The following is a 26,641-nucleotide window of genomic DNA, read 5'->3' as shown; positions in this document are numbered from 1 at the left end:
TACATCAAGCATACAAAGTGGGCACCTGATCCCCCACTCGCATGCTGACTTCAGAAAAACTAGCATTAGGAATGTTTCCGTTTCTCTTTTCTTTGTGCTGCCTTCGAGGAAGCAAGCTAGTGTAGCCAATGGTGCTGTATTACAGAGAGGGTCAGTTTACAGTCAATCGCTGGGAAATGTTTCGAGAAGGCGTAATCTGCTCAGAACCAGGAGTTCCACAGCTGTTGGAAAAGATTTTCCTGATTAGTTATGGTGTTAGTGGGACTACTTACCATATGCAGCTGACTCTCTGACATGTCCCAACTTTCTCAGTGTTTTTTCTGAAATTAGGAAAGTTTTGCCATAGTGTCAGTTCAACAAGCCAAGAATTCATGCAAATATAACATTGAGGTCAACTTTGAAGATATTATGTGACATTTAAGGAGAGTTTATGTTCGGGGAGATTTTTAATTCTACTCTTTGAACCAGTGACAGGAAATGCCAGAGGATGGTGGATTGTGAAATGAATACCTATTTGCTTGGCGGAAAACTCAAGACGGTATCTGAGAACGGTCATTTTTAAAACTAGCATTTTTATGTTTTTATGTATTTTCATGTATGTATTTTACTATAAGATATGTTCAGAATTCATAACTAAATTTGAGAAGGTAATTTTTCTTTACTAACTTTTTTGGCTGTCTTTCTGCTGTTTCACAGCAATTTGATAGCAGCACTGATAAATAATGAATTAAAAAACACACAAAAAAATGCAACTTGTCATGGTTTTGAAAAAATACAAAATAAAACCTTTGTTCCAACTTTACATTTGTAGACTTGACACTGTAGACTTCCTTTATAGAAACAATTGGATCCTTTTTTTAACCCCCAAGAAATGAATCAACCCTCCGACTAACCATAATTGAAAACTGGTGAAAGCTGTGGTAAAATTAACATTTAGATTATAATGAATTCAAAGACTTAACCTTGAAGTATTTTGGCTTGAAAAGAGAGACAACGCCATTCTGGACAATAAACCGCATCCCCCATGACCTACTGATGAAACAGTGGTGCTCCATTAGCAGAATTCAGCTCTGCTATAGAAAGGGTCACTACAGGAGCTTGTTTGTAACAACAGCTTGCTAAAGCACTACACTGCTTTAAGGCAACAAACGGCAGTGAGTGGTAGCTCAGTGGGTGAGACGTTGAACGAATAGTCCTAATTTCAAATGCCAGCAGAACTCGGCTGCCACTGCTGGGTTCTTAAGCAAAGGCACTTAACCCTCAACTGCTCAGTGGTATTAATGAGGGAACTGGATAAGGGTGCCTGGGCCATTTTGATTTATGGCATTTCGCAGTCTTTGGATTGGATCATTGAGCCACATCAGAAAATCAGTAGTTCCAACAAGATCCACTAATAAAAACCATAATGTTTGCAGTACACTTCCACATCACCTTTTAAAAATATTTATTATGTTATATATTTAGATAAGATGCAAGTGAATCTATAAGTGAATCATGGTAATTGTTATACACTTAAATTATTGGAACAGCCGAGAGAAAAGTCCAGATGTGGCCTAAAGTAGCGAGCAACGACTGGCTGTTCCTACCAGATGTTTAGCACAAAACCATTCCTGAGAACTGCCTTTTTGAGCTGTTTATTGACTTGCGGCCAGTACTGACCCAATTGAGGAAGGTGTAAAAGTGTCAGAATGGTCCTTTCTACAGCGCTACAGTCACTGTGAAAGCATTTCAATGGCTTCAGCTTAGAGGACTATGTGGCGTGTATCGCCGCCTGCAAGGCTTAACAAAAGAGGCTTTGAATACATTCAGGAGCTCACGCTTTGCTTCACCGCTCTCTATCGTCTCATAAAAAGTGGAATAGCTGACGTTCCCTTATGCGTCAAGGTTTGCTAAAGGGCAAGATGTCTAATAAAGGTGAACAGTTTGCAACACCGGACCCATAAAATTTGCATTTTTTTTTTAGTTCCTCTGACCCATATATGCAGAAACCACGTGCATTGCTGTAGTCCAGTTGTCAAAAAGTACTTAAAGTGGGCTGGGAATGCAAAGAGGCAGTTTCTAAAACCTGCTCTCAGTCACTGGTTGTTGATGCCTCAAGAGTTGTTTTGTGAACTGCTTTAGTGTAACTTAAGTTAGGAGAAAGGTGGTGGATTTCCATGTAAAAAGGATAGCTTTTGACTGACAGGGCAGGCAGGATTTGTTACCTAAGGCCAAATCGGGCTAATTTCTTTGTGGAATTGCAAGAATTTTGCCTTTGGCTGAAAGTTAAAAGAAATTCAGCAATAATGATCAATACGGCTAGGCAGGACAATGATATAATATCAATATTGTGATTAAGTACCAAATTCCCTTTGTTATAACCTTTTGATAAAATCGTAACAAATTTAGGATTTTACCTGTCAAAGGTAAGAAAAATCCTGATGTTTGCTCTTGCACACACCCATTTTGTCCAAGGAGTCTTGAGCGAAGGGTGAAATTTCACCTGCAGCTATGTGGTTTTAGTGATATTTTTACCTTCCAGAGGAATTTCTTCTCTCTCTCCCTGGAGGTGTACTTCGCACTGGGTTCAGAAAGGGGTCAACAGAGCTAGACATCTTCAGGTCATCACCAGTCACTTGCCAGAACCTATTTTATTCATGCCTGATCACCTCGGCATACCATTGCTTCTCCTGGGAGCCAAAGCAGCATTCTTGTCTGTTTCAGCTAATAATAGTCTTTGTTCATTTTCTTCTTCTTATATTTTTTATATTATTATCAGGCGGTATTCAGAGATGATAACGTTGGTATGTATGCTGCGGCGGGTATATTTGTATTCAGACTTTGGTTAATCAGGCTTCCCATTCAGATTGTGAAAATTACGTGATTGTACTTTCCTCCCTGCAAAGTTGCCTTTTTTGTCTGCCATTTTTTTTTTATATTACAAGAATCAGTGATAGAAAAGTATAGAAAGATTTTTTTTCTTCACTGACAAATCAAAGACTAATGTTATTGAAATTAGGCATATATATCACAATATGGCAAGCATTGAAGTCATCTGATGATGGTACATTTTTTAAATAATGCTGCATAGGAGTCGTAGTTGTAACAATTACATTAAACAATGTACCTTCATTTAACAATATGGCTTCCACCCTCATTATTCAGCAGCTTATAAAATAGCACTTTGAGCATTTTCTATTCTTTAGTATATTATTAAGATCCTGTATTACTGCTTGGAAAGATCTGGAACTCTGACCTGGGCATCTTTCTAGTAATATGTATAATAAAAGAAAAGGTATTTAGTGGCTACAGTTCCAGGAAAAATTAATAGCAAACTTTCCATGAGCTTATGATTTGTTGAGGAAGATTAGTAATATGAACCTTAACCGTATTTCATCTAGGAAATTAAATGTAATGTACCTCAAAAGTCCTCAACAACCATGACTATAAAATAAATGAAGGAAAAAAAGCTTTTTACTTAAATTTTCTCAAGGGAAAAAGTAAAAAAAAACAAAAAGCTTTTCAACTAATGTGCCATTCAAATCAGTTAAGTTTCACACTATGAAAGCTTTTGTCAGGTTAATCAGTTTACATGCTGGAAATCCCTTTTCCCGAGGAAGCAGGTGAAGAAAATCTTGGCTTAATGGACAATTTTAGTTAAAAGGATGATTTGGGACTTCAAAAGTGATAAGAAGTCTCGAGTTTGGGATCCTGTCAGAAAGATGTTCTCTACGGGGACCAAACTAGCAGCTTTTTCCATCTTTGTTTCATCAAAACGGATGGTCTGCCACATCTCCACACAGGTCGTTTGCCAATTACCGTTCCAGAGTTTGCAACATCAACATTGGTGGCCTTTCCAAAAAAACTTTCACATAGGCTTCCAGCCCAAATCCCAGTTAATTATGATCTTGGCCCTGAATCTCTTGGTGTTTTGACCATGAACTTGGGAACAGGCAGCAGGTGGTTATACACAGTAAAACATCTCTCACCAAGCTGGAAGTGTATCCAAAGCAAACTAAATAATGCAGCCTTAGAGAACTTCAGAGTTTAGATTCTCAATAACTGGACATTAAAGGCAACAGACCAATATGTAATGGAGAAACGTCTGACAGGAATTTACAGGCTGATTTGTAGTAGGAATCAACACCATTTGGATGATTCGCTATTATGCCAGCTTAATTTACGGTAATAAATGGAATTTTCTGAGAAATACAGTGAAAGTTTTAAAAATCAAAAACATGGGATGCCAGAATGTTAATCATGGAATAAAGAAATGTCCAGTTCTTCAATAGGAAACATCATAGCTGCTCAGTTGTATGAATGAGATAAACTTAAGTTTCTTTAGATAAAGGCATCTGCCAAGTGCCATTAATATAAATGGTGTATGTTCATTTGCTAAAAACGAGTTCAATTCTCTTCGTTGACTCTTGAAATGAGGCACAGGTTTTATTAAAGCACAATCTTAATTAAACTGCTTTTGACCACCCCCCCTCCCCCCTGTACCCCCCAATGCTGTTACAGTTGGGCCTAGGCCAAGGCAACAGGTGGTATTGGATTATCTGGTCCTAGTGTGAGGTATGACAGTGTAAAACACTCCTATGGTAAGCCATCAGTCTTTTTGGCCCTGGACATTTACCGTAGTGTGCTTTGGGACATTTTTGTTTACATTGTTGAGTTCAGCAATGATTCCAAAAGTGTGAAGCATCGTTCTACAAGCAAAGTATCTTAAAATACACTGTGATCTCATCCAAGGCCCCACTGACCCCCCCTCCTGGGCTCAAATGTCTCGTCTTTTACGTCAGAAATCATTCCACCGTTGCGTTCATCCTGTGTTTGAGGACCGCAGCGTCGCCGCTTGAAGTGTCTGCCCAAGCGTGAAGCTAATTCCTTTACCAGGAGAACATGGCCCATTCCTGAATGACAGCTAGCACCACTGCAGGGGCCTGCCCTGTTATAAATAAACACAAGCAGCCCTTTCTCTTTGCATGCCACCTCTGGTCCCAGCCTCCCCTGGACCTCAGCTGTCGTCTGGGGAAACCGGAGATACCCGAGCTCTCCAGCCCACAGGTCACAGTTAGACGCCATTACCGGAAATAACGCTGTATTTTTAGACTCTTAAAATACTCTTCCGTGATTGTTTACTTATCTTTTGCTGTGAGTTGCTGTGATCCTGCACCGAGTCCTTACCACATTTCGGAAACCATTAAACTTTTTTTTTAATGTTGTTTTAAGTCAAAGTCAGAAAAGCCAATCATTAGCTACGATGATTAACAGCAGTAAGTGCCATCAAAATCTAAACTAATGAGCTATCGGATAAGCACGAAAACTAGCATCACGGCAGAGGAATTCTTTCCACTGGCCATGGGCTTATGATAACACTATATAAGGTGTGATTAAAAGACAAGAGGAAATGAGCTCCGTCAAGCAGTGCCGATTTTCCAGTTGCATCTTGCCAGATTATCCTGCTGGCCTAATTCCACACATTTCTCTTCATGCTTGTTGCACTGATATTTCAGGTAGAACAGTAATACAGTGGATGATAGAAAGGAATTCCCCTTAAAGTGTATTCTGATGGGCTTGCTTCAATTGGCCTGTAAAATACAAACAAAATGTGGAATTTGTTTATACTTTTCTACCATCACAGCTTGATCAAATGTTTTTTGATAGTTTTTTTTATCTGGCAACCTTATTAGAGTAGGTACTACTCAGATTAGGCACTTTCTTTCCACATTAACAAAGATGTAAGTCGCCCATGTTCGCCTTCAAGGGAATTCCAGTCTATCTGAATAAAGTATGAATGTTTCACGGATTTTTGCAAACTATGATTCGCTACAATGTTAAATTAATTTACATTATATGTAAAGTAAATGTCAGTACACTTCAGTAACCTCTCTTATTTAATTAGATTTGGAAATTCTGTTAAAAACTTGATCCAAACAAATGCTGTCCATGACAGAAAGACTCCTGAACCAAGACTTGCTATTCAAGAGCCATTCAATTATGACGTATTATTACCTTGTGAAATATACGTGTGTGTTTTGTCAAATTTACATATTACAACGTAACTAAAATAAGGTGGGTGATTGTGGGTGATTAGCTAAAGCTGGCAAAATGTAATAAATCCTAATGCCGGTGCGTGATAAATGGTGTAACAAGGCTTTTTTTGAAGGGGACAAAGTACATCATAAGTACATCACCCCCTGAGATTTGGTGTGCGTTAGGGTCACATTTGATTGATGACCTCCCACCGTATTTGCGACGACTTGAAAGCCAGCTACAAATCAATCTGAAACAGCAGAGCAAACGTAACAACCCCAGACTATTTTGACAGCATGTGTGAGCAGGAGCATAGAACCCAGGGTGCCAAACACAGGTGGTCTGTTTGAGGGAGGTTTTCAAGGCTGTCCTGCTGGGCTGGTAATTAATGGGAGGACTCATCTCTAAGGGCCACCTGGACTCTCACAAGTAGCGAAAGTCTACTCCAGTGGAATGCTTTGCTTGTTCATATCACCCACATACTCCATTTGGAAAAAACAGACCACATGTTACGTTTGATTAAAGAGCTTGTTCTTCAAGCTCTTCTGGAAGCTGTTGTGTTGATCTGTGTGTGGCTAAATCCTTGTTTATCTTTAGTCATTTTGTCGAGTCTAATATGCTGCATAATCACTTATCACTTAGTGCTCTATCAGATATTATTGTAATTAAGCATGTAAAAAAAGATTTGCAGTCAAGCCACTGACATGCCCCATGATTCTTCCACTACCAGAGCTGGATTTGGCTTATGACTTCAAACCCATTATGGTATCTCAAGCGCAATATGTTCAGGCTCTTGTTTCATGGCTGGGTGTCACTTATGTCTGGTTCCAAATGCTGAAACATTGCAAACGCATAGACCCTTGTCGCTTTGTTATTCTGAGTCATGGCTATAAAAGTAACTCCCACAAGCGCGGTCACAAATTGATGATTAACTTTTACTGCTCTCACTTTGAGTAGCAGCATTGAGTCATAGCATTTTTTTTCTCTCCAAGATTATCATTTCTGTTGCTAGGGTTTAAATAGTACATAACATGGCAACTCGGGATCGGCTGGAAGAAGGTGTGCGACCATAGAAAATCTATAAAAGCATGTTAAGTTTGGTTATTTGTCAGGAGGGCTTTAGGGTAAGAGATTGAGTTACTGTTAAACGGACTCAGACTTTAGAGAATTCTCCCTACATGTGCTACTGAATTACACAGCGATCTGCTCAACAGGGGAAAAAACAAGCCTATTCTTCTCCAGTCACTCCAGGTTCTGAGTAATACCGAAAATCCAACTGTTGTATGGCCAGCACTGATTCCCTCACACAGGCTGGCACACTGCTGGCTGATTGACCTGGCATCTCTCCCTGCCACTGAACAGTGTCTGGATGTTCTCACAGGAGGACTGTACAGTAAAACTGAACCATTTTTTTCATTTATTTATCCTCAGTCAGTGCTTTATCCTTGCATGGCATTGTGGTGGATCCTGAGTTTGTCCCAATGGGACAATGCTTGAAGATAGGAATCCACCCTGGTTAGGATGCATGTCTGTCACCACTCACTGGCAAACTCTTTTGTATCTAGGGCAGGGGTGTCAAACTCATTTACATATGGTGCCAAAATCTAAAACAAAGTACAAGTTGCGGGCCAAACTGTTTATTAAAATTTGACATTTTTGACTGTAGCTTTTGTAGACATTTTCTGCAGTCTGTCTTTTAATTCTTAGACAATTTAGTTTTTTTTAAAGGGATATTTAACATACTTTGGTCTATGTTTGGTGTCAAAATGCAGACACATATTGTACTTCTGGACCACCGACACTGAACACAAAATACACAATCTGGTTGGTACACGTTGGTATTAATTGTTGATCTTTCTGATCGCCGCTTGTTGTGAACCAGCTATGAAACGCTGAAATAGAAACATTGCACTCTCGCGGCTGGATGTCACTTCGCAGGTCACAAAAAAATTAAGTGCATAGTGGGAGATCTAGTTTATGGCAAAGGCACTTTTAAAATTAGCATACACCTTATTAGAGACAATCATGCGCATTTGAAGCTCTCACGGGAAACATAAAAACTTTACAAAAATTAGCTACTCTGTATCATCATTGTTATTTTCTTTGCTTAATTGCATTAATGGAAGGTTCAGAGTTTGCAGCGGAGAAAAAGCTGTTTGTTGTCTTCAATCAAAATTTAATGTGTGTGGAACAGAGTTACGGAAGGCACACTCTTGAGTTTTTTTACCGATTGGACTATGCATGAATAGACCCATCTAGCACAACCAGCATGCAGCTTCTATTTCAGCATGGGGAAACAGCTGTGCTTAGCAGGAAGCATCAGGTGGTGTAAATTGACAGAACACGGTGGAATGCCTGTGGGAGTCGTGGCTGACTCATGGCATGATCCACATGTGTGAGAACGCCTGACCCACAGGGGATGATTTACAGTTTCCAGGCCGAGTTATGTATTCCCAAAGCTCCGTCCAGCTCTTGTTTTCCTTCCCCACCCTAAATCGGCGACTAACTACTTGTCAAAGCTTGTTCGAACTGCTATCCATAATGCTGCTCACGGTGGAGCGAAATGTGTCAAATTGTTGACACGTACAGTGTATCTATATCACACGGAGAGGCTTCATTCATCAACTTTGGAAAGCCCGAGGGAGTAAAAAAAAAAACCCACATTGTCAGTTTCCTATAGCCTCTCATCAGGGAAAGGGATTTTTTCCCCCCCATCCATTCCTTTCTGTCATACAACATGTAGACCGTCATGTTGAGTATGACAGTCTCAATGTTTAGACAGCTTTTCATTTCATGTGTGATGCATAACAAAAAAAAAAGCACCTCAAGCACCGCTTTCTTTTCAGGCACACTATGTAGTATAAGTGCACTCCAAATATGAACCAGGATCCTTCGGGATCCTAAACAACTTGCTCCATGGAAGACGCAGTCCTGTGCCAGGGTGTGCTGAGGAGGTCCATCTGAGAGTCTTTGGCTGACTTAATGCTTCATCAGCAATTAAAAAAGCATCACCTCTAACATCAACTCTCATGCTCTAACGCCTCTTATGTAATCGTGCTGTAGTAGGAAATGTGCTGTATTCTGTGCCTGTAGTGATCAAGGCTTCTGAGATTAGATTTTTTTTATTTTCATTTCCCTTTAGATGTCTTGAAAGCTTTTGATGATAATGGATTGCTTTTCTCACCCTTTTATCCCTGTGTTTAAACTCTTGGGCGAGGCGATTTTTTTTTATGCGACTTGATGCTGGTGGAGAGTTTGAACTGTGACACACCAGAGGGTCGTTTGTCAATAAAAAGTCAAGACTGTTGTGCATAGGTGCCTTAAAGAACGGATAGATTAGCAATATCTTAGCAATATTATTATCGCACACTATTTCGCAGCTGTGGTGTTACGAGAAAGGAAGGACAAGTGTTGACTGTTCTCACACTGTCCTTGACGGACCTTGCCATAAGGCCATAAGTTCAGGCAGACATTGTGATTGCCATGGATGGGCGTGAAAGATTATCCCAATGTAACCGTCCACATTTGTTCAGTTATTACCATCAAGAGACTTGCGTTCGAGTAGGTTTTTACACAGATGTGTAGTGAAGATTTGGTGATCCCGCTGAAGTCCAGCTTCCTGGCACTTCTCGCCATGTATTGATTGACCGTGGACTCGGTTAGACACGGGGATTTGATCGAAGCCAGTAACCAACAGCTGGGCCAGCCCCAGTGCAATTTTAACGTTCCAGTGGTTTCATATATCTCGGGAACTCTGAGCCTTGATTTCTTTTATATTTTTTATGGCTTTCGTACAGAATAAACACCATTGTTAAAAACCACATTTGGAACGTAAACAGTGGGATTCCTCCACCAATGAGTGCTGTTCATATGCATGTTAGCACTTCCTATCATTTCCTTTGTTAAACAGGCCCCAGCCAGGTGTGGTGCCTAGATGTTTATATAGTACTTCTGCGAGTGACTTCAGATCCTGTGTGTGTTCTGTCGCAACCTAAAGACATGTTAATGCCTCTAAACCATTGACCTTTCCATGCATGTTCCATTCAGGGTTTCGCTGCAACATCTCAAACCCCTTACCTAATCCTTGACAGAAGTACTGTGGGTATGGCCTGTATAGTCCTTCACTAATGCCTACTTAATTTAGTCTTATTATATTAGCCTTAATGGTGGACCAATTTCTGTTTAAATTCCTTCCCTTGGGTTGTCTTGCATTCTAATCATTTCATGTAGTTATTAGCTAAATAATGGATTTTTTATTTTTTTTTATGCCAGGCTTTTTGGCCAGACTCCATTCCTGAGGGATAGCTGAGCAGGAGCTGATTGTGTATACACCTCACTGAGCAGCGTGGCTCAAAAGCATTTTGCCAGTCAGCGGTTTTCTTTTGAAAAATCCCAGCGACTGTTGGTTTAGGGTGCTCAGTGAGAGGGAGAAAGGATTTGGGTGGGAGATCAAGTTATTTATTGGCTGGAGCCATTTAAACGGTGCTGCAGCCTTGACGGGAAATGGAAAGTGGCATACTGTGCACAGATTACGAAGACGGGAAATAAAAATCCGAGGTACCGAGCTACCAGGGGAAATGTTCTTAAACGTCCTGGGGTTGGTTGTGTGAGCAGTGGAAATGCATTTCATAAATAATGCTGATCTAATGACTGAAATAATACCAGTAAACCAGTAGAACAAGGACCTCTGTCTTGTCTTGAAGATCTTTCTGGAAACGTATCTTGAACATTCCACCAGTCCTTTTGATTATTGCACTGAATCAGTGTAAAACCATTTGACTTCTTCTTGCCTCAGAAACCATAATGTACTAGAATGAGCGCATTATATGTTATAAACCTGTAATTTACAATGCAGTCGGCAGATGTTTGAACCCCTGTAAAGCAAGCTCTCTTCAATTGTTCTAGGGGGCCAAGAGCTCGAAGGTGTGGGATGAGGTGCTATTTCCAGAGGATCTCGAGGTGGCCAGTGTGCCGAGGCCTCAGCGCTACCTTGAAGACGATGAAGACTTTGCCGCCGATGAATCATCAGGAGGTGCAATTGAATATTATATTGCTTTCATCTGAACAAATCCAGACCTTAATAAACAACAGTGCTGAAGTTTTGCAAAAGAATGTTGATTTTCCTTGTTTTATTAAATTTATTAACAAGATATACAAGCTACTTGCTATTCTCAAATATCTATACTATTACAGGCTTCACTGCCACAAAAAAAAAAAAAAAAAGATATCTCGCATTCATACGTACATTGTATTCTCTGCAGATTTTATCAGTGGAGAAGAAGATGGAAGCACCCCAGAGCCACCAGTAGTCGACCCCTCTTCTACAAGTAAGGATGTTCTCTTTGTCTTTCTGTTCAAAATATAAATCCTTCCCAATAGTTTGCTGTCTGACTCTGAGATCATGTGATGGTAGTCAAAGCTTATGATATGGAGAAATGTCTCACTCTTTGCTTGCATAGTTATAATATTTCAATTGAAAGTGGGCTAATAGGAAATAAATTGTAGTATGTTTTAAGAATCGTCGTCTCTTTAAGCCGAGTGTGTGTCACGTTCTTGTTGTCTGGTGCACATCCTGACATTCAGCGCTTCTCAACGTTCATTTGCCATAACACAGCGCCCCCCAGATTCTGAGGTTCAAACAGTCCTCGTGCTTGCTTTTATCAGATAAGAGGCCGAAGGTGGAAGCTAAATAGTGCACTTGAAAGGCAGGAGCAAACAATAGGTAAATGGGCAGATAGAGCAAGGGCTTGTTTTGCATTCTCTTGATCACACATTCTTTTTTTTTTCTCTTTCTGTACCATACAGGTTACATATTATATCTGTTTCTACTTGTCATTGTTGATTTTAGTCTTTGAGACGTCACTACTCCTTACCACGCTGAGATTTATAGGACATTTGGTTTATAGTTCTTTTTATAAGCCTCGGATGTAATTGAAACAGGACGTGAATGCATTATATCAAGCAAATCTAACTCGCAGCGTGACTCTGTATATACAGCTGTGAGTCATGATATACAATACATGCCAGATACTTTGCATCATTTTAAACAAAATAGCCAACAGCTGTGTCCGAGCACCCGAAGGAAAGTAATAATGTGATAATTATGATCTCCGGGCTCGAGTGTTCCACATGTGGATGTTACCAGGTGGGGTGAGAAGGCTTTTGAGGGGGCAGGATGGAGCTACTTTCAGATTAGTAGACAAATGGTCTCAGAGGAGGGTACTGATTAGTTCCAGCATTTTCAATCACCCAAGATAAACTTCTTTCAGACTGAATTTATTGTCTGATTTATTTGGCTGAGACATTTTTAACAGCCTGTTTTTTCATGAGAATCCTAGCAAGTCAGTCACCCCGTAGGTTGTTTTGGGCAAAGACGAAGCCATTTTTAGGTCACTGCATGCCTGCACTTGGGAAGCACCATAGGGTTTTTCCTGTAATGGAGCAGAGTGGTTTAGATGACCGGTTTCTGCCATTTCGTCTGTTCCCGTGAGCCTTTTCCTGTGGGCGATGGAAAAGATAACTGTCCACTATGATCACTGCGGCTTTCCTGTTTTTGTTATAAGGTGTCTTCTGTTTCCTCAGCCCACATCTCTGCCATAGTTGTCTAATCACATTTGTTTAAAGGTTTTATTTTATAATATATAATGTGATCAAGTAAAATACGTTTTTTTGGCAGTGTATATTTTTTGTTTTGTTTTGTTGGGTTAAGATAACGGGAGACATGAAGCTACCACTTATCACAATAATTAATGTAATGAAAGCAGGAGACTTTATTTTTTACTAAATCGAAATGTCAAAATCGCCCACAAAATCGCAAAACACACTAGAAATTCTGGTAAAAAAATGGTTTTGCCCTTTCAGTTTTAACCAAAGATCTGCTGAAAGATATCTAACTAATATAACTCAACTCAAATAGGTATTATTTTTTTGGGTTTTTTTGTGACCTGTGAGCTAGGTCTCATTTGGTGAGTCCTTTTTTTTAATGTACAGAATATCTGAAGACTTAAAAAAAAAAAAAAAAACGCTGTACTTTATTTACTATTTACTATATTTTTATTCTAATGCTATGGCAGGAATCAAAGACAAATTCTGTTTCCCAATAATTGGCAATAAAGCTGTAATGCTTTTTATTTACAGGCCCAACCAACTAGGAACTAGTATGATAAAAAGAAATCAATATTTACATTGTTACCAATCTAAGTTTTGGATTTTCACAACAGAAATTCTGGTCAGTTTCAAGGTAACACTAAAATTTTTTAATAAGTAATAATGGTGCTAATAAATGACCTAACTCTTCTGTTTGCAGTGGAACTGTATGTGCGTGCACCATTTTGTATTTTCTTTGGACATGCACCCTGGTGGTCTAGTGGTTAGGATGCGGCGCTCTCACCGCTGCGGCCCGGGTTCGATCCCCGTTCAGGAAACCAACCCCAGCCATTAGGGTTGCACAAGCCTTAGTGCCGGTCCCAAGCCCGGATAAATGGGGAGGGTTGCGTTAGGAAGGGCATTCAGTGTAAAAACATGTACGCTTTTAGCATAAAAGTGCTAGCAAACTTGTATACAGCTCGAAATGTAGCGTTCATATTCAACAGTTCATTTCCTCAATCTCTCCTGCCCTATCTTTCTTAAATCTTGCTTGTGTGAGTTAGGAGACATCTCCTAATTTATCTCTGATTTATCTTTTACTGCCCATGACTTTTATAAGCCCCAATGCAGCCTGAGAGCATGAGGTCATCCCAGTGCTCACAGCCACAGAAATAACGGTTACTATTTCTGAGTAAGCGGAGAATCGTGAAGTTAGATTGATGAGCGTGGGGTTTTATTTTGACTCCAGGCTGAAAGAATCTCTAAACCTTGTTGGCTGTTTCAATGGTGTTGTCTTGGAATAGTTCAGAAAATGGTTTGCACTTAGCATAAAAAGAAAGAAAGAAGGTATGCTTTTGATCTTGTTATACTTTTAATCACTGGTGCCGTTTTTTATGCGTTTTAAGTTTCTACACAGCTGAAATATATAACTACACCAGTGATTTCTCGATTTAAGAAGTATGGATTCCTTTTCTGTAACATCAGCGCTGCAGGCTGGAGTCCCTGGACTGTTATGAAGGACGATATGCATAATCTAATACTCAAGACTGTAGAATCTAATACAGCAACAGTGCTTTCTAACAGAAAGTAGGTTTCCGACCCCAATAGAATCCTCAAGGTTTTTTTTTGTATTTGTAACATGATAGGCAGTGTCTTTTTGTAATTAATTACAGAAGTAAGGATAAAAAAATTATCATCACTGTTATAATAAGTGATATCATGTACAACATTGTTCAGAGGAGACTCGATAGTATTAAGTCACTATTAATACAGGGGTGGGGGGTTCCATCTTTGTGGGTATGATCTTGCTTTCATGTAGGTGGCCATATACATTGTCAATGCTTAGTGGAGCTGAATTGAGCTTAGGTTTTCAGTGAGAAAAAGTCCCGAAGATCCCTCTTTTAGTGTTTTAGTACGTTATCAGCACGTCTCCTCTTGCCTGAGCAGAGTTCACCTCTAACACACGGCTGTCCAAACAATCCTCCTCATGAACTGTTGTCCTGAAGATCTTTATTTTCCTCCTGCACTGTAGGAAACATTGCCTCACTGCCTAATTTCTGCAAGTCAACACTGTAGCTGGCTTTGTGTTACAAAAGGGACCGTCTTGTCTTCGCCAACGTCTAACAAAGAGCCAGTAATCTTGAGCCTTGCGTCTTGATGACAGAGCTGGTATAAACCAATGGAAATGTGTTCTATTGGAATTTTTGCAGAAAATCTAGGAGTGTCCCTCATAAATGAATGAATTACCTTTTAGGAATTTGTAGAACTATTTACAGCTTTGCTTCCGGCCAGTCTAGACAAAAGGCGTTCTTGTCGAAGTGAGGAAAACAGTATACGGTCGGAGCGTGAAACTGATAACAAGAAACTTGAAAGATCCGTGTCTTGCTTGCTTCCTTATCTTTAAAGCGGTTGGGAAAGCATGCTTCGTCGGTCCGCCTGATAGCACACAGGAGGCTTTGTTGGATGGAAACGCCAAAATGTCCAATTTTGGACTCCCTCCCTATTTTTCTTTTGTAGTTACCAATTTTGGGCGAGGATATGGATCGCAGCATTACAGCCTGCTTTGAAGTTAATTGTGTGCAATTAGGACAGGTTAACATCGAAGTAACTGACTTATTCAAATCCCATGTACCAAGAAGAGCACTGATGCTGGAGGGCTTTTGAGGCTTGCCTCAGGAGAGGGAAATTATGGCAATAAAGAATTCATCAGGAGACATAAAAAAAAAAATGCTATCTTGACTACTTTTCCTGCTTGCTGACTGTTCCAAAGTGAACACTGGAGGCTTGATTCAGAAATGTTCAATAAATATAATTCATATAAAGAACATTTACTGTCAAGTTCTATTTGGCGTTATATATACATAGTATTTCTACATAGTACATGTATCTATAATAAAAGGCCCTGTGCAAGACTTGTCTGGTTTGGAAAATGTCCTTTCAGTACTAGTCACTGTAAAGCCAGAACACTGATGGAACAATTTTCTCACAAGGGATAAAATAACCCAATTATCCTGGGGACCAGACAACCAGTTATGGGAATTTGTTTGGGGGAAAAAACAGGAAGCTGTCACATTGAAGTTGCTCGCTATGAGGGTGGATCACATGGAAAGATGATGTGAGAAGCAGAAAAGTTGAACTGTGCCCAGAAATAAAGGATATCCTGCTGGCTGCAGTGACCCAGTGAGAGAACCTCTGAGACAGATGACTCCACAGTTTTTATCCCCTCCCATCCTCCCCTTCAGGGTACAGTGTCGCCACCGACCCCGTCCGCTATCTGCATCTTTTCAGCTTGACTACAATCCAAATGTGACCGCTGGCCTGTTGACAGTACCTGAGGAATGTGACTTTATCCTGAACTCAGCCGCTAAGACCATGCTGAAATCCATTTTGCATGGTTTGTTACTGTTCCAGATGTGGTAACAGATAAAAATGTATAAAGTAAAGCCATTATTTGGGATGCATTCTTTGTGCACCTGTTTTTTTAAGTAAAAAAAAAAAGCCTCCCTTCTGATTTCAGTTTTCAATTTCCGACTTTTATTTCTGGCGAAATAAAACTTGGACATACAAGTTTCATTCTTACATTCCAGTTAATGGTGTCCCCAGTTGTGAACCTTGGTCACTGATCCATTCCAAATTTTTGATCCAAATCTTACAGGTCACAAACCCTAAAGCACTTGTTTCCGCCCCCTACAGAAGCATCATCTCTGGCAGAGATTTAAACGCTTGTACTGGAGCTTGCCCACACATTCTCTCGCATCTCGTCTGTAATTTTGCCTTCTGGAATCCGAGTGGTGTTTTATATATCCTCCCAGCAAATTCTTGACTAAGGGTTTGGCCCTAAACAGAAAATGCTTCTTTGTGGAAGATTGGATTGAAGCTGTTGTATTCAAGACCATAATTAAGATCTAAATGCTGACTTGCAGAAATGGCTCTATGGCCACCCAAAAGAACTTATTCTAGCTTTAAAGTAGATCATTTTTTCTGTGTTGTATTTATTTAAATTTTCATAGGCGAATATTGCCTTATCCAACATTTGTTCATAGCAGAAAGCTTAAAAAATATAGCTGTATTTTGGGGCATGGCCTTGACAGCATATAGTGAACATGGTTACGCATTTTGTAAAAAGTATGGAATTTTCTTTGGGTGATTTCCAGGTCTGGATTATAATGGAAAATATCACCCTATTTGCTTTTCTAAAATATGAAATTAATAATTTGTAAAAAAATATTTTTTAAATATTAATTTGATAAATTTGAAAATGCCATTTTCAGTTGTTTCCCAAAAGTTACTTGTCCACAATGAAACTTGTGAAAACGTTTACGTCCCTGTGTGATGTAATATGCTTTGACCTGCGTCATTTCTGCCTTACATTTATTTACTGCAGTGGTGGGCCGTGCATTTGGTACCTGGGCCTTCAATGGGGAGGTACCCGACTTAACCCACCTCTTAATACCACCACTATCATGTCACAATCATAGAAACTATCGATACAATACAAAAACACAATGTAACAACACGTGGCATTACAGAGAGAGAGGCATTTCACATATGGAGGGTGAATACCATTTTACTAAAGCAAGCTCCAAACCTCTACACTACAACCGCAACTGTGCCACCTACATCATCTGGAGCAGTTCAGAATCAATATTTGTCTAATAATATGACAAAAACATAAAAATGTAAGTAGAATTCAACCTACTCACGAGAGATGCAGACTCCTAATTAGCACCGCTCCTCAGAGGCTGTAATCTAGTGGTACCACTCGTATTCACTGGTCTGGAAGTGGTGAACAAACCCTTTCTGAGACACGCTAGCTAGCTTCGGGGTTGGCGACCTCCCCACAATGTCTAGCTTTTCGTGAAAATGTATTTTTTAAGTATGTCCGTGACTAAATAAATTTTTCTTCCTCTGTAGGCATAAAAAAAGTATTACTTTGATGTATTAATGTGTGCAGAGCTACACACGTGTTTTGCCAGTCGAACTTGTATTTAACAGTTTCCCTCTGACCAACCAATCAGAGGATGGAAAAATGCTGATGCTATTCTGGGCCAGCTAGCTGCCCTGTGAGGCGATATTGAAATCTGATTGGTTAAAGAAACAATGCTATTTTTTAAAGAGATTATGGTGAAAAGGCCAGCAGTACTGACTTTGAAGGCCCTGGGCAGATTAGATCGACATGGCAACACACAAACTGTTAGGAATAAATTAATACAATTTCATGAAACAAATATTAGAATTTAGGTTGTAAATGTAGGTCAGTGCTTCTGATGGTGTTTAGGCTAGCAGAGAAGGCCTGGCTGCCCCTGATCACCCACCACTGGTTTATTGTATGGCTCTTTAAAACATCACGGCTAAAAATGAGTAAAAGATGACTAGAAATGTATCATAGTTTATGAAAGGTTTTTCAAAACGGCATTTTTAAAGTGGATACAAAACGGAGAGCATTTTCAAATTAATACTTATTAGTGTGCACATGGCCAAAAGGTATTCTTTGTGGTGTTAGAAGCAGACTTTCAGCGCTGCCAAACGTTCGGAGCTAGACTGAATTTGCACCGTGTGATTGGTTGTTGCGTTGTGTGGCAGCAGTGAATCTGTAGAAGTGAGCAGTGAGCCATGATATTACAGTGCACCAACCATGCAAATAAACACAGGAAAAACATCAGCGATTCTGTTTCTGACACACATCAAAGATTGTAACGTAGCCCATATTATAGTTGGAATTTAAAATGATTATTTCAGATGTTAAATATGGTCTTATTTGAGTCTAACTAATATTTTGGTGGAAAGCCTGAGTGAACAATGAAATGCAACTTCATTGAGGTATCTTGTGGTATCCTTGTATTTTAGATCAATGACGATTATGTCAAATACGCAAACTATGAGCTCAGTGCTTCAGGCTGTTAGAGTGAAATTTAATGAATGCACATGAACAGTAGTGATGTTTATTCATTTTTGTGTGGGTGGTATTTGCCATTCCCAAGCTTAGAAGCTCTGAAGAAACCAGTATTATTTGATTGAAAAACAGTGAAGCTCTTTTAGTACAGTATATGACTGTCCATGTACAGTATGTGTCGGAGGAAAAATAAAGTCATCAACTTGGCAAATCAATGTTTTTAAGTCTCTTTCTTTACCTCTGTTTAATCGATGTGAACTGTGCTGAATGTGCATCCAGAGACTAAGGATTTGCTCGGAAGGTTGAGTTGAAAACAGCATGCTGGAAAGGCTCGCGCGGCCATATGCCTGAATCAGCCCTTTGTCTGGCACACAGGCCTCCGTGTGTTCCACTGCGATCGTGGTCCATAAAGCCCCCACAGTCCTACTTGCTCTGCTCTAACACCCAAAACATTTGAGAATCAAGAGTTTGGAATGCTTTTTTCCCCCCACGTTTTTTTTTTTTTGCCCTGGTCTGTGCTCTTGGCGTTCGATACAACTTGACTGGGAATTTCCCACACGGAAAAAGTGAGTAGTGCAGGGCAAAAGAATGAGAGGAAAGGATATTGGAGCGACTGATGACTTAAGCAGTGGCTATGCTACTGTTTAGGGTCATGGCCATACAAGAGATTATGGTTTTGTGGTGTTCATATTTTTAGATCGAGATATCCCTCTTAGCGGGCATTGATTCCTTGAGACTTCTTTCCATTTAGATTGCTTTTTAAAGGTTTTTTTTGTTTTTTGGGGTCAATTCGGAATGACGTTGCAGAAATACAAGCGCAGGAAGGGAAGCGTGGCCATCGCGTTCCTGCATAGGGTCGAATTTTGATTTGGTTAACAATAGACATTGACTGACAGAAAACATTTTCCTTTTTTACACGATCTGCTAAATTGGATTTCAGCTTATAGGTTTTGAAGCGCAATCAGAATCCAGAGATAATCAAAGGACAGTCTTTTATGATCACAGCAGCAGGTGTTGGGTACAAACAATATACAATATACAATAAAATTATTCAATAAAGTCAGGGTTCCTAAGGGTTCATGGGTGACCATAAGCCATTTTTATGAATTGTAGATCATTAGGGTATACATGTGGAATGCTTTTCAGCAACAAAGGTTTTGATGCCAAGCACCAAGCTGAAATACAGCATCTGAAGAGCCGTGTTGGGAAAGCTGTTCCGTCCAATAATAATTCCATAAGTATGAAATTGTGTAGGCAGAACGAATGACCATCTGGCGGTAAATGCCATATTTATATAATAACAGATTTATTTTGTATAACCTTTTTTTAGTGAGCATGTATGTGGATGTGCGACAATGTGCACATTGACACCATTAGACCTTCCGGACAGTTGACACAAGATCCGTCTCCCATTGGAAGTAGCAGTTGGCTGTAAGAAATAGCCCAAATATTGACTTCCTCGCTTAACCTGAAACCAGACTCAAGTAAATGCCCACCCAGGAGAAGTCCTGGCATTCAAGTGAGAATAGAAGACTGGAGCTGTTTACAGATCAACCTTATACTCAGTTGATAGAGATCATCTGCGATAACTAGCATAAAATAAAATGCAAATTCTTACTAGAAACTGGACCTGCTAAGCCTTTTGACACTGCATCTTTTGGACGAACAGATTATTTTAATATTAAGACCCTCTTTGCTTTCCAGTATATAATTTTTTTAATTAGTAAAATGTAAAAAATCAGTAAAAACTGATCTTGGTGTAAAAACTGAGCTTGCTTTTCTTTGTATAAGTGTTTCTGAGGTTGAACTCTGAGGTTGTGTCTTTTCCCTTTCCCCCTGCAGTATACTATCGTGCCCTGGTGAACTTCACAGACTCCTTCATCTATGGGCCTGAGCTTGACGACTTCGATTCTGTTGCATTTCAAGAAATCTCCGCCGCCATTGTCGACACGGTGTGCAATTTCAAACCATGTTTTATTCTCCGTGCTACGTATATGCACGTGCTTAGAGAGTAAACCAGGGTTAATAAAAATAAAACTTTATCGCCAGGCTTCATCAAGACTTTATACACTGTGTGTAATGTCGCCAGCTGTGTGGGATGAAAGTAATTGATGGTATTTGTCTCTCCCACAGCTTGAGTCTGACTACTTCAGGATACCCGGAACCCAAACTGTCAATGTGGTCCTCATCAAGTAATGGCTGTTTTTTGTGTCGAAAATTATTATTTAAAACATGCACACCTATCTAAGAAATAAAAAAGTACACAGATGAATATTTTTCAAAACGGCATGTCCGAATAGCGTTTATTTTCACACGGTACCTATCTTGTGTTTTAAGGCAAATCGGCAGGGATGTGTTCGTGGAACTGGACGTTGGCTCGGACGAAAACGATAACGAAGCTCAAATTCGAGATGTGCTGTACTCCGTGGTCAGCGAAGGCTCCTTCGCGTCTTACGTGACCTCTATCAGGGGCTTTGATTTTAGACGTCTGGGAATAGGTAAGCACCCTTAAATGATTGTATTTGTATATCTTAACATCATATGTAGTATACTAGGGGTTGCAGGACTACTTATTTCAACCGAAAGGTCAAGTAGTCTTTTATAGTTAAAGAGAAAACTGTAAAATGTTATCCTTTTGCCCGGTTCTGGAACAAAATCTTTTGGACAGGTAAAAGCAGTTTTGAATTATAGGAAGTGAAGAGTATAGAAAAGGAAAGGAAAGGCTCATGAGTCTGAGAGTACCACATCCTTTGTCAAACACGAAGGCAATGTTGTTGCTTTGGCACGTATGTGGAAGGTCTTTATAATTTAATGATAGCATCTGATTTAACAAAATGTTAAAGCAAATGTCATCTTGTACAATTGAATACAGTCCAAATATATCTTTAGAACACTTTTTTAGCTTACTTTGATAACTCCTAGACACAGTGAATGTATTAGTGGCATAATGGTACACAAAATTCATGTTTTAAAGATCCGGGTCCGGGTTAATTTTGCTGCGTTTTTGGGCAAGAAACCAAAACATAAAATTGCTTGTAATTTTTTTTTTATTAGTGCGGTTCATTATTATCAAAATTTGTAAACAACAGTTTACATTTTTTTATTTTAAATAAAATGCCTGCTTGAAAATTATATTTGATAATATTTTATAAAAAATATAATATATTAAAGAAGAATAAATCTAATTAATGCAATCCACTATTTTATTTTATTAATTAAACGAAGTAATTGATTAAATTGGCACAAATTAAATTTATTTAATTCAAATAAATAAATGAAAACATTTTAATTAATAAGTAAACATTTGTTAGACCCCATATGGGTAATATATATATATATATATGGGTGTATATAAATGTGTGTATTTTAAATTTAATATTAAATTTTCTTAAGATATGTTCTACTTTAACAAATGTCTTCATTACTTCCATCTTTCATTTATTCACTCCTTTGATATTGGGAATAGTCAGGATGTCGAGATGCCCTACTGCCATGTTGTTCACACTAAATTTCAAGGGTTTTGGCATATCTCTGCTCCAGCATTCCAGATTCGACACTTTGTCCATCATATGATAGTATGAATTAGATTTGATGGTGCTTGTCACCTCGTAGGACTCGAGACAAGTTTTTTCACCTTCCGATATATATGTCAATGTTGTGGCTACGCATAAAGCTCATTTTTATGTCTGGTTTGTAGCTGATACCACCCTCCACGTGGAGCCTCTAGCTTCTCCAGGTTTGTAGTGTGCCATGCTTGCTGCATGGTAACAAATAGAGTGTAGCTATTGTCACGTTGTAGAAATGTATTACCAAGGAATGGATCATCACATGCATGGATATACACGAGGAGATGCTTTGCATGCATGGAATCTGTTGTATGATGTGGTTTGGAAAAACTCTAAGTGAAGACTGCATGTCTTTTGTTCGAGAAAAAAACATGCTAGAACCAAATCCGCAATGGATCCTCTTTGGATTGATTAGAAAGTTTTTACACATTCTTTTAATAGATCTTAGCGAGGTTGCCATGTGTTTGCATGATGATTGCATACTGAGCCTTTTTCAGCCTCACTGTCTGTCGCTGTTCTTGTTAGCGGAGCCCATCTTACCCAGGCCCTGTACCACCAGCGAGTTCAGCTGTCAAATCGGTGCGTGCATACCTCTGGATTTTGTCTGCGACAATCGACCGGACTGTCCAGACATGAGCGATGAGATCAATTGTGGTGAGTACGAACATGCTGTACATTTTAAATACATTATATAGACACAAAACACCTGACCATTATCTTTTTGAACATCTCTTTCAACATTTAGTTTGGTGCTGGAACAAGATTGTTTGGGGAAATTAAACCAATATTAACTTGTACCAGAATTATAGGACGTGAAGAGTGTAGAAAAAGAAAGGAAGGGCTCATGAGCCAAAGCATACAGATTTTCCTGTCATACACTGGGGCAGTGTTATTGATTGGTTAGGTATGTGTGTCTATTGATTGTGTGACTGCTGATAGAGCAGCATAATTCATTGCTTTAAGCACAGGGATGTTGTCATGCTGGAACAGGTTTGGGTCTCTTAGTACAAGTGAAGGGAAAATCTCTTGCTAGCTTAACCTATAGAGTTTTGTGGAACCAGTTATGTCTAAAAAAACAAACAAACAGGTGTCCCAATACATTTGGCCAAATAGAATATGTACAATATGTAAACTTGGAGTCATTTTAGCTTTTGTAATGTTTAATAACAACAATAATAATAATGATAATAATAAAGAATAGCATTTGGAAATATATTGCTAGCATGTAAAGTCAATTCTTTAACCAAGGCTCCTTTTTAATATACTATCTTCTAGTTTAGATGTAAAGTGAACAGTGAGAACACCATTAGCACAGAGTCTTATTCAAATGATAATATCATCGCTATTACGTTTCGCTAGCTCCCGAAGAACCCGTTACTCTTCTACCCATTCCGATACCAAGTCCTACGTCAGAGGTTAAAATCCCTCCACGTCCCGGGCCGTGCCGCGCCGACCAGGCCACGTGTCAGAACGGACAGTGCATCTCCCGAGACTACCTGTGCGACGGAGATCGCGATTGCAGCGACGGGAGCGACGAGCTCAAGTGTGGTAAGAGTCTGAGAAAGTCCCGGGTCCATAAGTATTTGAAAAGTTTTTTAAATTGTAAACACTATTGCATTAATCCCTATTCTGATTATACTGCTATAAAACATCTAAAACCCTGCAAGATTCGAATTACACATTACATACTGCAATAAATAATTATGACTATGCAGGAACTCCTTCACCCTGCGAGCCCAACGAGTTCAAGTGCCAGAACGGTCGCTGTGCTCTTAAACTGTGGCGCTGTGACGGAGACAACGACTGCCACGACAACTCTGACGAGATCAACTGTCGTAAGCTTTCGCAACCTCAGTCTTCCCTTTACATCCACTTATTTACACGCTCAGCATTCCATTAACAAGCGCTCCATGTTCTCTGTCTGTTTTGTGCACGTAGCCGCTAAAAAACCCGGGGACGTGTGCGCTCCCGAGCAGTTCCAGTGTCTGAGTGACCAGACCTGCATTCCCGCTAGCTATCAGTGTGACGAGGAGCCTGACTGTCGTGACCGCTCTGACGAGTACGCCTGCGGTAAGGCATTCTTTACTGCTTACGAATGACTTCGGAGCTCATTATTAACCTTTCTTTCAGCCGCTATCTCATTCTTTTGACGTTTTCTCTCTAGCTGTTAATGCACTTCTACATTCCCACAATTTATTTGTATTTTTTTTATTATTTAAAAATGAAGTTACAATTATTTTAGAACATGAAAATTATTTTTGAATGCATTTTTGTAACAATTTTTTTATAATTTGCTATGAGCTTTGTGTGGTTCTTTGCCAAATTCTTAACACAAAGTTGGAGGCACACAATATATGGAATGTCTTGGGAAACTTTTATGCTAGTACATCCATTCACTCGACCCAAACCTGTTCCGGCATGACGATGTTCTCGTGCACAAAGAGAGTTCCTTGAAAATACGGTTTACATGGGTTGGAGTGGACGATATTGAATGGCCCGTTGTAGAGCTCTGACCTCAACCCTAAAGCACTCCAAGCCTGCTCACCTTCACCTACATCAGTACCTGACTTTGCTAATGCATTTGGTCCGGCCATTTCATGTTCTTCATTGATACAAGACAAAACTGTCAGAACGATATTGAGGAACATTTCACACAAATTAGACCGAAGCACTGACTCTGTTCCAAAGTGTGTTCTAAGGTCCCCAAATGCGTTATAAAGATCATGCTACTGCTCGAGTATAATAAACTGCTTTTGTCTAATATTATATACTGTTTAGAATTTTTGCCTTTGGTTTGGTATTCAGAGGCTTAATCTCGAAACATTTGAGTGTTGTCTCTGCAGGTCAGAATTCAGGAGCCAGTGGCACATACACAAACACACACACACACACACACACACACACACACACACACACACACACACACACACACACACACACACACACCTTTACTTCCAACTAACTTGTTCACTCAGTGACATTCGGGCATTTTTCAGTCAGTGCAGTAAAAGTATTAGATTTCTGCCCTTCCAGCCCTCCTACTAACAGTGCCAACCAAATATATCTCCACTCATTTGGGATAAGAATGTGCCCTGCGTGTGTATGCATGGATTTGAGTTTCCACATACTTGTGGGAGAGAGAGCGAGCGAAAATGTGAAAAAAAATGTTAAACCCGGATCTTGTTTTTGTTTTTGTCTCTATTATGGTACAGCCCCTCCTACAGTGACCAGCCCTCCGGAAGAGTCCATTACAGCAGCACGGGGGCAGACGGTGACCTTCACCTGCACGGCAGTTGGTGTGCCCATCCCCATTATTACGTGGAGGCTAAATTGGGGCCACATTCCGACCAGTAACAGGTATTAATCCCCTTAGTGTACGATTTATAATAAGGAGGATTTCCAATATACCAGGGTGCTGATGAATTCTCAATTCTGATTGGTCAGATGCTGTTTTATAATGTCTTATAAAAGCAGCTTTTGCAGTAGTTCCAGCTGTAGATCACATGATTTGATGTTCATGATAATGAATAGTAAAAGACATTTTATTTTGTTGAGATGGAAGGAGACTCTTTTGTCAGCACTTTTGTAAGAGCTTGTTTATTTTTCACCATGGGAAAGTCATTAGAGCAGAGGATGTAGTGGATTGTTGAAAAGGGTATTTAAGTTCTTATTAACTTCGGCATTGCACAGGACATCGATTTGATAAACGGGAATTCTTTGTAATGGTGTAATTGTAGGGAAATTTCTCTGGTACGAGGAGGTACTGATGTAGGTAATGTGAGGAACCCTGGGGTACAGGAAGCGTTCCAATTCATCCTATATGGTTAAGACCAGAGATCTATTGCAGGATTTAAGCTCTTTTCCTCCATCCCATATAAACCATATCTTCACGAAGTTGGCTTTGTGCACGGGGATATTGTCATGCTGGAACAGAGTTGGGTCTCCTAGTTCAGTTGAAGGGATAATGTAATTCCGCCACATCCATAGACGTCCTAAACAACTGTGCGCTTCCAACTTTGTGTTAACTGTTTGGGGAAGAACCACATATGGCTGGACAAGCCTGGCGTCCCAATACTTCTGCTTAAATAGTGTATTAGTTTTAGTATTGAACAGTAACATTGTTGTGTTGTATTTGATTGATGACTTTCAAAACACAAAAATGACAGCAGAGAGTCTGATCATGTTCAGTTTCTTTCCCTTTTATTTACGAGTAAATAAAAACCATTACACAAGTTGAAAAAAGTCCAAAATGTTCAGTTGCTATATATTGTAATTCATAGACATAATTGGAACCAGACCCGAGGGTATTTTTGGCTTCTGGGATTGTAATTTGGTCAGTCATGTCATCCGGCCAGGGAGGAAAAAAAAACTGCTTCTTTATAACGATTATATATTAACATATTAAATTGGTAACTTTTTTTCCTCCTCTTTCTTTATAGGATTTTAAAATGTCACACTGGTCATCTGAGACCACAGGGAGAAAAGAGCTGCTATTGTTTGTCCAGTTTTTTTGGGATTTCGACATGCCTTTTTAATGTCAAAATGTCCAGTTTTGAGAAAATGGGCCAAGTTATTAAGATTC

At 39.5% G+C, this 26,641-nt stretch overlaps 1 protein-coding gene across 40 annotated transcripts in view; it reads left to right on the top strand.

The window, feature by feature from the left end:
- The window catches only part of hspg2 (heparan sulfate proteoglycan 2), a 95,835-nt gene that overhangs the window by 13,576 nt on the left and 55,618 nt on the right, over positions 1-26,641 (top strand). For 32 of the 40 annotated variants that reach the window (XM_083570678.1, XM_083570674.1, XM_083570667.1 and 29 more), the window contains exons 2-12: positions 10,921-11,047; positions 11,277-11,342; positions 20,336-20,445; positions 20,627-20,685; positions 20,831-20,991; positions 22,191-22,229; positions 22,585-22,713; positions 23,419-23,607; positions 23,775-23,894; positions 23,998-24,129; positions 25,272-25,416. In XM_083570678.1, the coding sequence (XP_083426804.1) occupies positions 10,921-11,047; positions 11,277-11,342; positions 20,336-20,445; positions 20,627-20,685; positions 20,831-20,991; positions 22,191-22,229; positions 22,585-22,713; positions 23,419-23,607; positions 23,775-23,894; positions 23,998-24,129; positions 25,272-25,416 (1,277 nt within the window). The remainder of the gene's footprint in view (positions 1-10,920; positions 11,048-11,276; positions 11,343-20,335; positions 20,446-20,626; positions 20,686-20,830; positions 20,992-22,190; positions 22,230-22,584; positions 22,714-23,418; positions 23,608-23,774; positions 23,895-23,997; positions 24,130-25,271; positions 25,417-26,641) is intronic. The other 8 variants (XM_083570681.1, XM_083570671.1, XM_083570680.1 and 5 more) reach the window with 1 other exon arrangement.

Source organism: Silurus aristotelis (assembly GCF_946808225.1).
Source record: "Silurus aristotelis genome assembly, chromosome: 19".
NCBI classification, from domain to species: Eukaryota; Metazoa; Chordata; class Actinopteri; order Siluriformes; family Siluridae; genus Silurus; species Silurus aristotelis.
This window is presented reverse-complemented; position numbering and strand designations above follow the sequence as displayed.